The sequence below is a fragment of the Mustela nigripes genome, chromosome 4 (genome assembly GCF_022355385.1).
Source record: "Mustela nigripes isolate SB6536 chromosome 4, MUSNIG.SB6536, whole genome shotgun sequence".
Taxonomy (NCBI): domain Eukaryota; kingdom Metazoa; phylum Chordata; class Mammalia; order Carnivora; family Mustelidae; genus Mustela; species Mustela nigripes.
In genome coordinates this window covers 155663403-155680744 of record NC_081560.1, presented here as the reverse complement: position 1 = coordinate 155680744, position 17342 = coordinate 155663403, and the positions used below count along the sequence as shown (strand labels likewise).

At 34.7% G+C, this 17342-nt stretch overlaps 1 protein-coding gene across 9 annotated transcripts in view; it reads right to left on the bottom strand.

Annotated features, from left to right (window-relative positions):
- The window catches only part of KIF20B (kinesin family member 20B), a 67250-nt gene that overhangs the window by 13120 nt on the left and 36788 nt on the right, over positions 1-17342 (bottom strand). For all 9 annotated transcript variants that reach the window (XM_059398110.1, XM_059398105.1, XM_059398112.1 and 6 more), the window contains 7 exons: positions 17014-17152; positions 11362-11481; positions 9404-9464; positions 8265-8390; positions 7275-7402; positions 5735-5890; positions 998-1174 (listed from right to left, as the gene is read on the bottom strand). In XM_059398110.1, coding sequence (XP_059254093.1) covers positions 998-1174; positions 5735-5890; positions 7275-7402; positions 8265-8390; positions 9404-9464; positions 11362-11481; positions 17014-17152 — 907 coding nt within the window. The remainder of the gene's footprint in view (positions 1-997; positions 1175-5734; positions 5891-7274; positions 7403-8264; positions 8391-9403; positions 9465-11361; positions 11482-17013; positions 17153-17342) is intronic.

Sequence of the window (17342 nt, the reverse complement as noted above, 5' to 3'; positions counted from 1 at the left end):
ATTAAAAGCAGAAGTCATATATATTCCTTATGTCACCTACCCAGATAAAAAAGGTTGTACCGAATCTACAATATGGAACAACTAGCATGTATTGACATCCACTTTGGTAAAAACTGTGCTAACTGTTTTGCAAATGTTCTTAATTTTCACAACTCTATTAGGAAGACATTACTATCTCTGTTTTAGAGAAGTTCAGATGTAGTAAGTAATTTTCCCAAAGATCCCGAAACCACAGTGACAGCAACACACACCTAGTTTTGCTGTTTCTAGTCTGTGCTGTTTATAACACGTGCTACTACCTCTTTTTTTTAGCAGTCTTCCTCTTAGGATCATGAAGTCTTTTGTTGTGACAGACAGGCACATACATTTATCTTCCTATTGTCTGGAGGCAGCAAATTTTTAAGCATTGATCATTTATTTTGGAAAGACTAGCTTCAGATGTACCCTGATTCGATTACACCAGGAAGTAGCTATCTGTGAAATGCAATCCTCTCTCCATGCAGGGTTCCCAACCCTGATGTAATATTACAAAAGTAACTCCTGAATGACTCACCATCGTGAGTCACTATCAAAACAATTCATTTTCAAAACAATTCATATCTTTATATAGTCAACTATATAGTTGTTAGGGTGGGCCCAAGTATTTAAATATTACCAAGGGTTCAGGTTGAATCACATTTCCACATTTGAGAGGTAGATGAGGGACTAAATCACAAACTGTTTATTTTCTAATTACGCTACCTGAAAGATATGACCAAAATATTTGAAGAAGTACTATTTCTCAGTTGGTCACTGGCAAATCAATCATAATGATAAAACTCTGAAAACATGACATACATAATAACTACCCAAATAACTCTTCCAACTCTGATTCCTCTGTGATCTATTGAAACTTATTTTTCTATCTCCTGAGAGTTAATCAATTAAATAATTGTGAAAAATTCCTGTGTTCAATTAAAAAAAAGGCACTGAAAGATAAGGGTAAGATTCTACTCACGGTTTCAGGAGGCTCCAACGTGATCTTTCTTAATTGCTCAATTTCATTATCTTTCTGGATATTACTGGAGATCAGTTCCTTCAGCTGTACTTCCAAAGCTGCAACCAGTCGATCCCGTTCTTCTCGCCACTTCTGAAGATTCTCATCTTTCTCTGCCAGTTGTGCTCTAAGTATTTCCTAACCAGAAAATAAAGAAAACATTATGAAAGTAAGAATTTTTTGAAATTTTTACTAGAAATAACACAACTATGAATAAAACAAGGAACAAACTACATAGTTAAGGCTAGATAACATATTTACTTGTAAAACAAAATACACAATGCCTTTCCATATTTACTGCCCACATGCTGTATTTATCCTTATCCCACCCTCATTCCAAGAATCAGTTTATTGGCCACTTTTTCAAAAAGCAATTATGGTTTTTAAACTAATGCTAGCATTTCCCCCAGTATTTTGGAAATGAGAGGGTAATACCTCAGTCAAGCAAATGACAAACTAATAGGAAAAAACAACAGAGAAATGAAAATTTGAAATATCATTTTCAATGAGTTCTAAAACCATGATAGTAATGAATTAAAGAAAATATGCATCAGACCTAAACATGAGGAGCCACAAAACACTGCTGAAAGAAAAATACATCAATAAATGGAGAGATAATTTGTGCTAATGATCAAAAGACTCCATATTGTTAAAATGTCAGTTTTCCCTAAATAGATCTAAACAAAGTCAAAACAATCTCAATCAAAATCCAGGCAGGTGAGAGTGCAAGTATATGGAAATGGGAAGGCTCACTGTAAAAGTTATATGAAAATGCAAACGATCTAGAATAGTAAAAATTATGTTGAAGATGAAGAACAAAGTAGGAATAAATACACTGTCATTTCAAACCTACTATAATAATCAAGACAATGTGATACTGGTAGGAACAGAGATCAGTGGAATTGAAAAGAAGGTCTACAAGCTCATGGTCAATTGACATTCTACAATAACACCAAAATAAGCCAGTGGAGGAAAGGACAGTCTTTTCAATAAAGAATGCTGGAACAACAGCCAAATGAAAAAAAAAAAAAAAGAACCCCAATCCCAATCTCATACCATATACAAAAAGTAATCTTTGGACAAAAGTGCCAGAGCAGTGGGAAAGTTTTTTTGTCAATAAGTACTATCAGGAAAATTAGTAACCCACATTAAAAAATTAGTCTTGATGCCTAACTCACTCCAACACAAAACTCAATACTAGAATCAAAATAGGAAAGGTAAAAACCTATACAGGAAAAAGTGTAAGAGAACATCTTCATGTCTTTAGGGTTAATAAAGGAAAAGATCAGGAAAATGAACTAAAATATATTTAAGAACTCGAATTCATAAAAAGGCATTAAGGGAATAAAAAGTAAACTAGAAACTGAAAAAAGGTACTTGCAACACATGACAAGGATAGGAGGGTTCCCATCCAGAAAGCATAAGAAGCTCCTACATACCAACTAGAAAAAGCCAGATAGTCCAAGAGGAAAAAGGTACAGGGCCCCATAATCTTCAACCTCATTAATACTCAGGGAAAAGCACATTAAAACCATAAAAAATGACCAGTAATACCACATTTTAAAAAATATACAGCAACCCTAATACTAATTAGAGTATAAATGGAGTATAACTACTCTGAAAACCAACCTGACATTCTACCAGAGTTCGACACACAAATACCCTATCATCCAACACTTCCATTCTTAGCTAATTATGCAAGAGAAATGCATGCACATGTGACTGAGAGAAATGTATAAAAATGTTTATGGGAGAATTTACATGTAATATCTCAAAGCAGAAAATAATTCACATATCCTCAGTATTAAAATGAAGAGGCCATGGTATATTCATACACTGCAATATTCAGTAATGAAAACGGACTAATTCCAGCTATATGTGACATGAGTAATTCTCACAAACATAATGCTGAAAGAAGCCAGGTACAAACAAATGCATCCTGCATAATTCCATTTACATAAAAGTGAAAACTGGCCAAAACAAAAGTACAACATTAAGACAGAATAGTTATTACCACTAGGAAAGAAACAGAAGAGGAGCCCCCTGGGGGGGGGAGCTGGTAATGTTCTATTTCTTGAAATGGGTGGTACTTAAGTGGACACTGACTTTACAACAGTTCATAGAATTATCGTTAGTTTTATTTACTGTGATTTACTGCATTACATGTGACAATTTTATAAATTAACAATTTATACCTTAATATGACAGGACATACATCCTAGGTATAACTGCAAAGAAATATATGGGAGAAAGAAGGAAGCTAGCTTTCTCTAGGATTAAAAACTGAAAGTAGGTTTTGGGCACCTAGGGGGTTCAGTCAGTTAAGCTTCCAACTCTTGATAATGGTTCAGGTCATGAGGTTCCTCATGGGGTGTAGAGCCTACTTCAGATTCTCTCTCTCCCTCTTTGCCTGATCCTCCCTCCCTGCCCCTCAAACATGCTCTCTAGCTCTTAAAATGAAAAACAAAACAACTTAATGTAGGTTTACTTGCTAGCACTGCTGCCAGAGGGATCACTGACTAGGAAAAGAAAATAGCTCTATTACTGGTTTAGTGCTGGAGTGACGGACAGTGCCAACAGTTTTGATTCCACTTCTTGCCTCTTACTATTGCCTAGGAAAGTATGATGGGCTGTGGGACAAGAGCAGAGAACTAGTAGCAACCTTTCCTGTTAAGACAAATGCAGCATCAGAGAATCATGCTCAACGCATTTTCTGAAGATCTACTCAATCATGTGGAATTGGGATATGAACTATGTTGCCATTTCAGAGCTGTAGTAATGACAAGTTATTAGTCTTCCATGATTTAGCTTATGACAAAAAGAGTCAAGACTCTAAGGAAATGACAGCTAGGGAGCACCTGGGTGGCTCAGTTAAGCATCTGACTTTGGCTTAGGTCATGGTCCTGGGATCCTCGGATCAAGCCCCACATTGGGCTCTCTGTTCAGCAGGGACTCTGCTTCTCCCTCTCCTTCTGTCCCTCTCCCGAGCTCAGACTCTCTCTCTCTTTAGCTCTCTCTCAAGTAAATAAATAAAATCTTAAAAAAACAAAAAACAAAAACAAAAAAAAGACAACTAATGTAATGTAGTATTATAGATGAGACCCTGGACCCAGAAAAAGATAATAGTGGTAAAATCCATGAAATTCTAATATGTTCCACAAAGTAGCAAACAGAAATACAATAATGTTAATTTGTTGATTTTGATCATTGTACTATTGTGATGTGAGGTACTAACATCAGGAGAAGTTAGTATTAAGTACACAGGAAATCTGAAATAGTTTGGCAACTTTTGGTTTCCAAAAAAAAGGTAAAATTATTTTTAAAAATCAGGGGGAAAATCACCCTTAACTTACTGAAAATTAGTATCTTCGTTTTAAAAGGAAGCTCAGCAATTATCTGTAAAATTCTGTCATAAACAAACAAAAATAACCAGCAACGACAATGTGATACTGCCAACTTACTACTACTGAAAGGAGGCTTTTCATTTAAAGACAGAGTCAATGTGTTGCACAATAGCTTTCCTAAGACCAACAATACCTTTTAGCTTCTTTTTTCTGTTGGCAACATACGGTGTCAAACAGACTAAGCAGTCAATTAAAACAGGAGAGGAAAAACAAGCTAAGAATTGCTATTAAGAGCTATAGCTACTGAAGATAAAAACTAAGGGGTATTTTTACTTATCGTCTTCAAGAAACTATTTAGCTGACTTTTTTTTTAAGATTTTATTTATTTTAGGGGTGCCTGGGTGGCTCAGTGGATTAAGCCTCTGCCTTCGGCTCAGGTCATGATCCTAGCGTCCTGGGATCAAGCCCCACATCAGACTCCCTGCTCAGTGGAGAGTCTGCTTCCCTGGTCTCTCTCTGCCTACTTGTGATCTCTGTCTGTGAAATAAATAAATAAAAATCTTAAAAAAAAATTTTTTTTAATTTATTTTAGAAACAGAAAAGAGCACAAGCTGGGGGAGGGACGGAGGAGGAGAGAGAATCTCAAGCAGACTCCATATTTACTGTGGACACCAACAAAGGGCTCGATCTCATGACCCCAAGACCATGACCTGAGCCAAAACCAAGGGTCAGATGCTCAACCAACTGAGCCACCCAGGTACCCATAAATGACTTTTTAATTAAAAGTCCTGATAAAATCAGCTTATGAGGGGCACCTGGGTGGCTCAGTGGGTTAAAGCCTCTGCCTTCGGCACAGGTCATGATCCCAGGGTCCTGGGATGGAACCCCACATCAGGCTCTCTGCTCAGCAGGGAGCCTGCTTCCCCCTCTCTCCTCCTGCCTCTCTGCCTACTTGTGATCTCTATCTGTCAAATAAATAAAATCTTTTTTAAAAAAATCAGCTTATGAGATAACATACACCATATTAATAGAATCTACAGTTCACAATGCAAAATTTTATAATAGAGTTCACCCTGTAGCAATCAAAAGAAAGAGATGTTTAAGCTCTGTATCTAGATACTAAGATGTAATTAGGCATTTTCCCAACTTGCTAAATGGACTGAAGTAAGTTAAAATAAGAACGTAAGTGAACTTCAAAATTGGGACAGAAAAGTCATCTTACAAACAGACTGTCTTTTAAAAGAGTGAGAAAATCAGGCAACCGTGTAAAGACTGGTAAAAATCTCAGGGATAAACTTAACAAACGAATGAAGCTGGTGAAATACATCAAAGATAAAGTACAATTGTTACCGACCACTTCATTTTGTTGTTTTAAACAACGCTCTCTGTCTTCAGCATATTTTTTCATCTCTTTGTTTCGAAGATTCTCAGCTTCTTTTGCCTGAGTGATAAGCATCATTTTTTCTTCTAGCCATTTCTTTCTATCGGCTTTATATTTATGTTCACATTCCTATGTATATAAAAATCATACAAATAACTATCACGTGCTTAAATAATACTTAAGCAACAGTCAACAAATTTATTTTGAAAACATATCATATAACCTATCACTTTTTTACCTTTTTGAAAATTAAAAATAAGTGTTTTTCCTTAAACAATGATAAGATCAGAGTTTATTTCGGATTATAAAATGAACACTGCTTGTTTCCTTTTCCAAATGGACTTTCTTTTATAAACCATTTAAGGACTCTCCTTCATCAGTGACCTTAAGAACAAACAACTTCTATTTCTGAAACAGTTATAAAGACCCAAGCCTTCTTAATGCCAGAAAAGAAAAAGCCTTGGTTTGTGATGGTCATTTCTAATTGTATGGTTTTAAAAATAAAATATTTCTGGGTAGACGCAATGCCAAGTAAAAAATAACTTTGTGCAACAGGACATTCATGAATCTGAGGAACACTGGGAATGGCTAGACTGAGGATATAGCTGATCAGTAATTTCCATTCCAGAATTACAAAGTTTATAATCTATGTGATTAATCATTTGAGAACATAAAATAAACCAATACTCCTAAATATGAACATTCCCAATATAGCTAATATTTTTTCATAAATAATGGAGTATTTACTTTGTTCTGCTTTGGGATTTTCCCAATAGAAAGGGTAAATTCTAGAATATATAATTAATAGTTAACAAAAGAAAGTATTTTTTTATTTGTTCAGTATCTGATTACATATAGCATGAATTTAAGAAAATAATTTAGATGCAGCCAACTTTTTAAAATCACTATTATGCTTTCTTCAATTTCAAAACTAGTTCCTTTTAATAAAACATATAAAATTTTAAATGGTATTTGGTAAACCCCATTAAAAATATTTTCTCCATATGTTGTATTCTATACAGTATTTAGAACTGAACATGGAAAAAATACAAATGCAAAACAGAATATCTTTTATATAATACAGTTTCAAGTATATTCCAGTGTCCAGATACACAACTGTATTCTTTTCCAAATTTATAACTGAAAATTAAAATGATTATATACAAAATACTCTTCCTAACAGTCCTCTTTTCCATAGCAGAATTTGAGAACAAAGAAGTTTAAGGAGTAGAAAAATAGGTACAAACATGTAAGAGGTAATGATTCAAGAATTAAATATACAGAATATAAAAGAGCAGACCCGACCACTGTATTGTCATTGGCACTAATAGTGGTTTGTATCTTGGGAATTTCTGCCCCAATGTCATCTCAATGTATACTGAAAAATTATACCTATATGTTAACATTTCCCAGGTAATGTTTCCCCCATATTTAAATTAATTTTAAAGTATTCGCTGAATTCTCCTCTCATAAGAAATACCAGGGCTAGATACATACATACAGCAAATCATACCTGTAACTCATCCTGAAGCTTACTGAGCTTTTCACTATGTGTATCTGTGTTATCTTCAAGTTCTCTGTTTGAACTTTGATTACTTTTGGCTTCCAGATCGTTGCACTTTTCCTTCCATTTTTCCAATTCTAATTTGAAAACGTAAATTATTTTTTAAAACACATGCAAGTTATACTATATAGAGATACCTACAGCATAAGATACAGACAAGAATCAGTAGAGCCCAGAAGAAAAACATAAACACAGAATTGAGACAATTCTAAGGGCTGCACTTTGAAGAGTTCTTATAAAATGCCCAGAGAAGAGTAAGTATGGAGGACCTCTTAGGAGCTCACTGAACAGTGTTCAGAGTATACAGTATAAACACATCTCAATCTTCATTATACAGGAAATCTCACATAGTTCTCAAAATATCAAAGAAACTGTGATGGTATTCTGAAGGATGGAATCAGAGTATTTACCAAGATAAACATACAAGATGATACTAAGAAGCTGGACAGAGCTGAAACTTAGTTGAAAATTTGTTTTTAATGTCTGGGAAATTTTGTAAGTTACCATCTGGTTATTATGAAAGTATCCTTATTCTCCCTTTACTATGCATGATTTTACTTAGATAAAACAATTTTCATCACACTGGAAAATAGCAAGTGATAGGACACTCCAAAAACAAACCAATACTTTTTCACTATGAATTATTATAAATACTAAACCACTTGGGCCACCTGGGTGGCTCAGTCATTAAGCATCTGCCTTCAGCTCAGGTCATGATCCCAGAGTTGGAGCCCCACATCAGGCTCCCTGGGGGGCAAGGAGCCTGCTTCTTCCTCTCCCACTCCCCCCCGCTTGTGTTCCCTCTCTCGCTGTCTTTGTCAAATAAATAAATAAAATCTTTAAAATAAAATACTAAAAAATATTTTAAAAGGAAAGAAATCTAGGGAAATACAGAAAATGTCAAGTGGGTCTGGAGATATTTGAGCAGTCTTGTTTTACCTGTGGCCAGTCTTTCAGCTTCCTCTAACTTAGCCTCGAGCACTCGTTCCTGTTCCACCTGAGTTTGTTCCTGTTCTTCCAGGGTCATTCGCATGTCTTCAATTATTTTTTCTTTAACATTTACATCTAAAAATTCAGGGAGAACATTTTAGAAGCTACTAACATCTATATTAAAGATGTTTTACTTGACATATATTCCTACATGATTTTGTCTAAAAAGCTATTCCATTCATTGTGACCAATGTAACTAATGACTTTGTTTTTCACAAAATACTGGCCATTACTTAAAAATCAATATTCGTTTAACTGAATATTTCTGTTTTTTTATTAACATATAATGTACTATTTGCCCCAGGCGTACAGGTCTATGAATTATCAGGCTTACACATTTCACAGCACTCACCATAGCACATACCCTGCCCAGTGTCCATAACCCAGCCACTATCTCTACCCCCGCCCCAGCAACCCTCAGTTTGTTTCATGAGATTAAGAGTCTCTAATGGCTTGTTTCCCTCCCGATCCCATTTTGTTTCATTTTTACCCTCCCTACCTCCCAACAAGCCCCCGCCTAGACTCTCAAATTCCTCATATTAGAGAGATCATATGATAATTGTCTTTCTCTGATTGACTTATTTCACTTAGCATAATACCGTCTAATTCCATCCACATCATTGCAAATGGCAAGATTTCATTTCTTTTGAAGGCTGCATAGTATTCCACTGTATGTTTCTTAATGTTGTATTTTTCTAAGAATAAACTTTTTGGGTGGCCTGGGTGGCTGAGTCATTAAGTGTCTGCCTTTGGCTCAGGTTATGATCCCAGGGTCCTGGGATTGAGCCCCACTGAGCAGGACTCCCTGCTCAGCAGGAAGCCTGCTTTTCCCTCTCCTACTCCCCCTGCTTGTGTTCCCACTCTTGCTCTCCCTCTGTCAAATAAATAAATAAAATCTTAAAAAAAAAAAAGAATAAACTTTATGTTTACAAGTCACTCACTAAAATCAATGCTCTTCTCTTTTGATAAAGTTACATCTTTTGTTGCCCTTACTTTATAAATTTCAAAGGAAAATGCTAACTCAATTGTTATGGTGACTACCTATTCTGCAGTTATTTTAGTACTGGAAGTAGAGGTTTGTTCCTGACCTTTGCACACTCTCTCATACTGTTGCATAGCTTCTTCCACATTTTGATTACTTAACTGCTCCTGCAAGATGAAAAAGCATGAATTCAATGCAAATGTAACTAAAATGAACAGTGGTATTTAACAGTGAAACCTGAAAACAGGGTTCAATGTTGGGTTTGAAATCTCTCTCCCACAAGGTTGACTACTAGTCTCATGCTTCCAAGTTTCTTTTGCCCTGGAAAAAAGGGCTGGGTGAAAAAACTTGACACATTTAATCCACCACAAAGTTTACTACCCAGTCATTTTATTTACTCAATTTTTTTAAGCTACCATGTTCTCCTACACACCAGAAAAAGAAGAAATGAAGAAATGGAGGTTTACTATGCATTTAACATAGGAGGAACAAGGAATGCCATAAAAAAAAAAAGCCTCTTATCAATAAACTTAAAGGGCAGAAAAATAGGGTCCTCCACCCCCTCTATGTCAGAAGTAGCTGGGGAGTTTGAAAAAAGTAACAGGAGCCACAAGAGGCAAGAATAAATTACGGGCTCTGGAAATCCTCCAATTCTAGTTTTAACCTATCAGGTAATCCAACTTTCACTTCCTATCTCATTTAACATCAACACTATCTCCTTACATTTCAAGTCTTTTCATTACAGAACCTGAAAATCTCAGAAACCTATTATGAAAGCACAAACTGTTTTATTAGGATTAGATTCAGTTAAAAATTAAAATCATGTGTTTACACTTAGTCATTAGTTTGCTTCATTCAAAAGTCAACATGCAAAGAATACAATAAATCCACTTTATAATTGTTGCCAAATCCATTTAACTGATGTCAAGCAAAATTTAACCACTTATAAAGGGATTTTGCTACTTTTTGTAAGATATGAACTTCATTTTCTTTTTGCTTTTTATTCTGAAATGGTTTTAGAATTACAGAAGAGTCACAAAGATAGCAAACATATCCCGTATAAGCTCTACTTAGCTTCCCCTAATGTTAACTCTTGTATTACCACAGTACATTTATTTAAAAATCGAGAAACACTGGACCAAAATATGAGCAGTTGAGTCTCTATGCTCTATTATTTAAAATATGGAAACAATCATCTTTGTATGAAAAAAAGAAATTAGCACTGCTATAAATAATTTTAATAACACTATAGACTGTATTGGATTTCACCAGTTTCTCCAGTGAATATCGTTTTTTGCTTCTAGGATCTCATATAGGATATAAGACTGAATTTAGTAATCGTGTCCCCTTAATCTCCTCCAATTTGTGAGAAGTCCTTGGTAGTCCCTTTCTTTAATGGCCCTGACACATTTTACTGGTCGGGTATTGTATACAGACATCCTCAGTTTGGATTTGTTTGATGTTGTCTCATGATTAGACTGAAGTTATGGATTTGGGGGGAAAAATACCACATGAGAGATGTGCCTTTCTGGTCACACAGGTCAAATCAGGAAGCACATGGTATCAATATGATTTACTACTGGTGATGTCATTCTTGAACACCTGGTTAAGGTGGTGTCTGCCAGGTTTCTCTACTGTGAAGTTACTAATTTTTCCTTTCCATACTCTATTCATTAGAAGCAAATCACTATGACCTTATTTAAGTAATTAATTTTTAGATTCCAGAAATAGTCAAGAGAGAATCTGTTATAAAGAACTGATACACTGAGGTGCCTGCCTGGCTCAGCTGGCTAAGTGTCTGACTCTCGATTTTGGCTCACATCATGATTGCAGAATCAGGAGATCAGGGCCAGCATCGGGCTCCAAGCTCAGTGGGGAGACTGCTTGAGATTCTCTTTCTTTCTCTCTCTCTGTACCCTTCCCCCACTCACACTCACTCTCTCAAATAAATAAATAAATAAATAAATAAAATCTTTAAAAGAAAAAAAGAATAGATACATTTAAGTAGACACTAAAACGTACAACAGAATCTACTTAAACTATTTTTAAAAACAAGACTGTTACCTTGAGTTGCTGAATAGTTCGCTGTTTCATATCTATTTCCTGCAAACACTGGTTTTTCTTTTTCTCCAGTTCATTAATTTTAATCCGCAGTAATTTCTCCTCATCACGCATTACAGAAACCTAAAAAGTAATGTTTATAAAACAAATTAAATATTTTTATAAATGCTAAATTTTTGTTGACGTTTAAAATTCATGGCCAGTGGTTCAAAAATTTGTTATCTTTTAAAACCCATTAGAGTGCTCGCTTCGGCAGCACATATACTAAAACCCATTAGAGGGGTGCCCAGGTGGCTCAGTCAGTTAAACATCTGCCTTGAATCAAGTCATGATCCCAGAGTCCTAGGACTGAGCCCCACTTTGGGGCTTCTCCCTCTTCTTCCGCTCATATTCTCACTGTCTCACTATCTCTCTTCCTGTCTCTCTCCAATAAATAAATAAAATCTTAAAAAAAAAAAAACTTTAGAAAAATTATAGATTCTAACATACTGTATGATATGACTTCAAATTATCAGGAAATTTCTTAATACACTAAAGGAGAATGCACATGAAAAGATCATTTTCTTCTAACGATATTTTAAGAATCTCAAACTCTGTAAGTGCTCTCAAAAAAAGAATCAACACAGCACCTTGCAACAGCAAAACCATTATCACAAAGAAATCAATAAAGATACTCTAAGAGGAAAATACTGGCTCAGTTTTCCAACAGTTATTGAGTAATGTGATCCAGTAAAACAAGAAATACTTTAAAAGCAAATAATGGCCCACAGAGGATGAAAATGGAACCGTTACAAGAACAAAAGTTATTCATGTATGTGAAGGTCAGTTGATCTTTTATTTTACTGGTAACCTCGTTCTACAAACTTGTTAGAGAAATCAAAAGCACTATGAACTAGTATGTAAATCTTCACAAAAAATATATATATAATCTACAAACATCTTTATGCCAATTTCATTTCCATCACATCAATTCTAGAGATTTCATAAAATAAAGAAAATTAATTGAAAAAAGTTCTCCTTCATAAAGAGCCTGGAAATATACTTAATAATAATAGCTCTGAGTGGTTTGGCTTCAGGGAATTTTTACATTCCTTTTTAGACTTTCTGAAAGTTCCAAACTTACTACAATACATATTTCCTTTATAATCAATTAAGACTATTTATTTAACTGCTTATTTTGTTTAAAAATGTGGGACTTGTAGTAACAAACACCAACCTTATCAATTTTACAGGTATAAACTGCCAACCAATAATAAATAAAGATCATGTGTTGCATCAATATGCACATAGGGACCACGTCAGTTTCCATCCTGGCTCTACCATTTACTAGCTAAGTTAACTTGAACAAGTTATACCTCACAATACATAATTAAAAACAATGCCTACCCCTAATATTTGTCTGAGAACGAAATGAAATATTATGTATAAACTCAGCATAACTGACCCAGAGTAAGCTGTTATTATTAGTAGTAGTACTAGCATTGACATTACACATTATTTTGAAAAAGAGAAAACAATCCTTATAACGATTATTAGAATACTAGTAACGTAACTGAAGAAGAGATACACTTATAAAAAGTGGGATGAAAAAAATCTCGAAGTTAAAAAGCAATCTTTATATATAGGTGATCCCATAAACAAAAATAAAAACATATAAGTATGTACAGTATTTACATACATTGTTAAGCACAATATATATATCTAATTAGATAAATTAATACACTATGTTAAATACAACATAATATATGTATCTAAATAATTACTTTGTGTTTTCATGATCCAGAAGTGTGTTTTAGGGTGCCTGGGTGGCTCAGTCAGTTCAGCATCTCTCTTTGGCTCAGATCATGATCCTGGGGTCTTGGGATGGAGCCCCACATCAGGCTCCTTGCTCAGCAGGGAGTCTGCTTCTCCCTCTCCCTTTGCCCCTCTTCCCTCTCTCTCAAATAAATAAAATCCTTAAAAATTTTTTTTAAATTTAAAAAAAGTGCGCTTTAGTGATCTAAAAGTGATCTAAAAGAACACTGACAAGAGCTGTTATATTTAAAAAGAAAAGAGAAACGTTTGGGAAGAAGGCTTTCATTTAAATCTACATTTGTTAAAAAATATTTCCAGGGGTGCCTGGGTTGTTCAGTCATTAAGCGTCTGCCTTTGGCTCAGGTCATGAGCCCCTGAGGGTTCTGGGATTGAGCCCCACATCAGGCTCTCTGCTCAGTAGGAAGCCTGCTTCTCCCTTTCTCTCTGCTCCTCCCCACTTGTGTTCCCTCTCTCATTCTGTCTCTGCCAAATAAATAAAGTCTTTGAAAATTTTTTTTCAAAATAATATATACAATAAAAAGGTTTAATTAGAAAAAGTTATTATTTAATTGGAAAAAAGAGCTATTATTTAAGTAATTGGTTCCACTTGAGTCAAAGTCAATTATACCATGCCTGAAATGGTTACTGATAATCATGGTGCTCAGAAATAGTATCTTAAACCAGGGACTTTACATGTCTAGAAAGTAAACAATCCAAATCTTTTGAGTGACAAGTGCTTTCCCAAATTATGCCACATTGCTTTGAACTTACTGATTTGACTAAGAATTTTCCTATAACTAATTATAGTTTAAGTCATCTTTACTGTCTTACATTTCTAATCTGATCTAGTACTGAAATATTTGTCACATGACCTGGAAACCTTCTGTATGTAATTACAAGAAACATCACAGTATTTTGCATTGTAAAACAGGGGTACCTGGGTGGCTCAGTCGGTTAAGCGAATGCCTTTGGCTTAAGGTCATGATCCTGGGGTCCTAAGATTAAGCCCCAAATCTGGCTCCCTGCTCAGTGGGGAGTCAGCTTCTCCTTCTCCCTCTGCTTCTCCCCGCCCCCCAACTTGTGTTCTCTCTTTCTGTGAAATAAATAAATAAAATCTTTAAAATAAAAATAAAGGATCGCACAATTAAAAGAAAATATGAGGTTGGTGGGGTTATGGACATTGGGGAAGGTATGTGCTATGGTGAGTGATGTGAAGCGTGTAAACCTAGAGATTCACAGACTTGTACCCCTGGGGCTAATAATATGTTATATGTTAATAAAAAAAGAAAAAAATATTTTAAAAAAAAAGGAAGAAAGAAAATATAGGGGCACCTGGGTGGCTCAAATGGTTAAGCATCTGCCTCTGGCTCAGGTCATGATATCTAGGTACTGGGATCAAGCCCCAAGTTGGGCTCTGAGCTCAGCAGGGTGTCTGTTTCTCCATCTCCCTCTGTCTCTCCCCCTGCTTATGTTCTCTCTCTCTCTCAAATGAATAAAATCTTAAAAAAAAGAAAGAAAATATGAACAAATGATTTCATAGATTAGAAACCAGAAGAGACAAATATCCAATAAAAACATGAATAGATGCTGTACTTCATTAAGTAATCAGAGGAATGCCATTTCAAATGACAATGATATACCCCTTCATATCCTCTGATCAAACAATTCCACCCCCGGAATATAAACTCTTGCACAAGTATACCCACAGGCATGTGTAAGAGAGGAATACAGTTTCTAAGAGCAAAAAAAGAAGAAAAAAATCTGACTGGTCAACTGGCAAATAGATAAATAAATTGCACACACCCTTCACACAAGGGTGGAAGTAGTTATTACAACCATATATAAATGAACCTCAGGAATATGTGAAAAATAAAGAGTCTCAGAAAAATACAATATACTGCTTAGAAATAAAAAATAGGTATGACTTAAATTATATTTTTAGAAGATAAAAGATAAACACAAAACATTCAATGTAATAACTTCTATGGAGGTAGGAAACCTATAGGGATGGGACCCACAAGCATTTGCTGTATCAATTTCACAGACCTTACACATTAAATATTCTTTGTGACTAACTTAAAGTAATATTATATAATTCTTTAAAATTCTCTTAGTTTTTTAAAAAAAGAAATAAATAAAAATAATAAAACCGTTTCAGCTTTTAGAAAAAGTCTAACTACAAGACAAAATCAAGGAGTCAGAATAGGAAAATTAATAAATTTAAATTCATGAAAATCAAAAATTTGATCTAAACAAAAAGAACCTTACCAAAAAAACAGCAATAAGGGCAGGGGTCTACAATTCATACTCTTAAAAAGATTAACTTCCTGAATATGTTATAGGCTCCTATAACGCAAAACTAATTTAAAAACAGAATAAAAATCAATAACCCAAATTTAAGAAGCCCAAGACATGAATATACAGCTCACAGAAACACACACACACACACACACACACACACAAATGGCTTTTAAACAAAATGATACTCACTCATAATTAGAAAAATGCAAACTGGAATTACAGTGACTTTTTTAAAACTAAAGTTTTTAAAATTAGAAACAGAATTATACTTTTTATTAAGATTTTATTTATTTGACAGAGAGGGAGAGCACAAGCAGGGGAAGCTGTAGTCAGAAGAAGAAGGAGAAGCAGGCCTCCCACAGAGCACGAAGCCAACACAGGGCTCATACCCAGTATCCCATAATCAAGACCCAAGCCAAAGGCTGATGCTTAACTGACTGAGCCAACCCAGGCATCCCCAGATATATACTCTTTATCTGTCAAATATAAAAAAAATATGATAAAATACTACTTTGTGGATAAGGGTGAAAGAAATACTCTTATTCTCATACATTACTTCTGGCATATAAATTGGCATAACAAGCATAATAAATACCAAATTACAATGTACCAACAAAATTCTACTTAAGTAAATGTTCAAATAATTTTGCTACATAAGGTCAATCAGAAGAAGATGAAATCATCTGAATTGTCCAACAATCCAGGACCAATTAACATTTCTGTCATAATTTTGTGATCATTTTGTAGTCATAAAATTTTGTAGTCATAAAATAACTATGTTACCCTGATACGACAGCCAAGATGCACTACTAAGTGAAAAAACTAAGATTTACAACAGTGTTTACAGGATGCTTTCATTTTTTTTTAAACAAAGAGGGAAAAAAAAAGGATAGAAAGAGGAAGAAGTAAAGAAAAAGAAAATAACTGGTGTCATATGATGCCTTGAAGAGAAACTTGATCACTGGGACAGCTGGGAGGGAATTTTCTCACTGAATGCACATTTGTATATTTTGTATTTGGAATCAGTGATTGTATTTCCTATTTTCAAACTAAACTATGATAAAAACTTGTAACAACTATACTGCATACTCTTGTGAATATTATCTGCAAACAGAAGTCTGCTTTTTACTTTTGGTGGGGAACTGAACTGGGCAGTCCTTAATAGAGAAAAAGATTCTAGTACTACACGAGGCACATTTTTTTCTTTTTTGAAATTTATTGTTTTTTATTTTAATTACAGCAAAGCTAACAGAGTGTTATATTAGTTTCAGTGGTTCAACAATTCCACACATTACTCAGTGCTCATCATTAGTGATTAATGTGCTCTTAATCCCCACCACCTCTTTTACCCTTCCCCCAAGATCTCCCCCACATATTTTTTCCTAATGTTGGACATTCTTCACTTTAAGCTTTCTTTTGTGAAATAAGTGTTCTTCTCACTTTAAAAAAAAAATTGAGTTGATAAATGTTTTATTCTAAAATTAGTGTCAAAAAATGTGCTCTATAATGAAAACAATCTTTGTTATTTAAATTGGCCACACAACTTTTCAAATAACCTACCTCTTTCTGAACTTGCTCAATCTGTTTTTTGGCATCAGTGAGTTTCTCTTTCAGCTCAGCATAATCTTCTTCCTTCCTCTGAAGATCTGCTTTCAGAGTCTGTGTAAGGGCAGAGCTTGCAGATAGCTCCTCTTTCAACCTAAAGAACACAAATCATTTTTCCATAGTGACACACCACAAACCACACAGGATCATATATGTGAGCTAGTAACAACCTATAAAATTCTAAATTTTCAGAATCCCAGACTGTCCAATCAATGACTGAGTCCTTCATAGAAGATTTCATGTTATTTTATGAACAGATTTTTGCAATAACTTTTAGTTCCAAA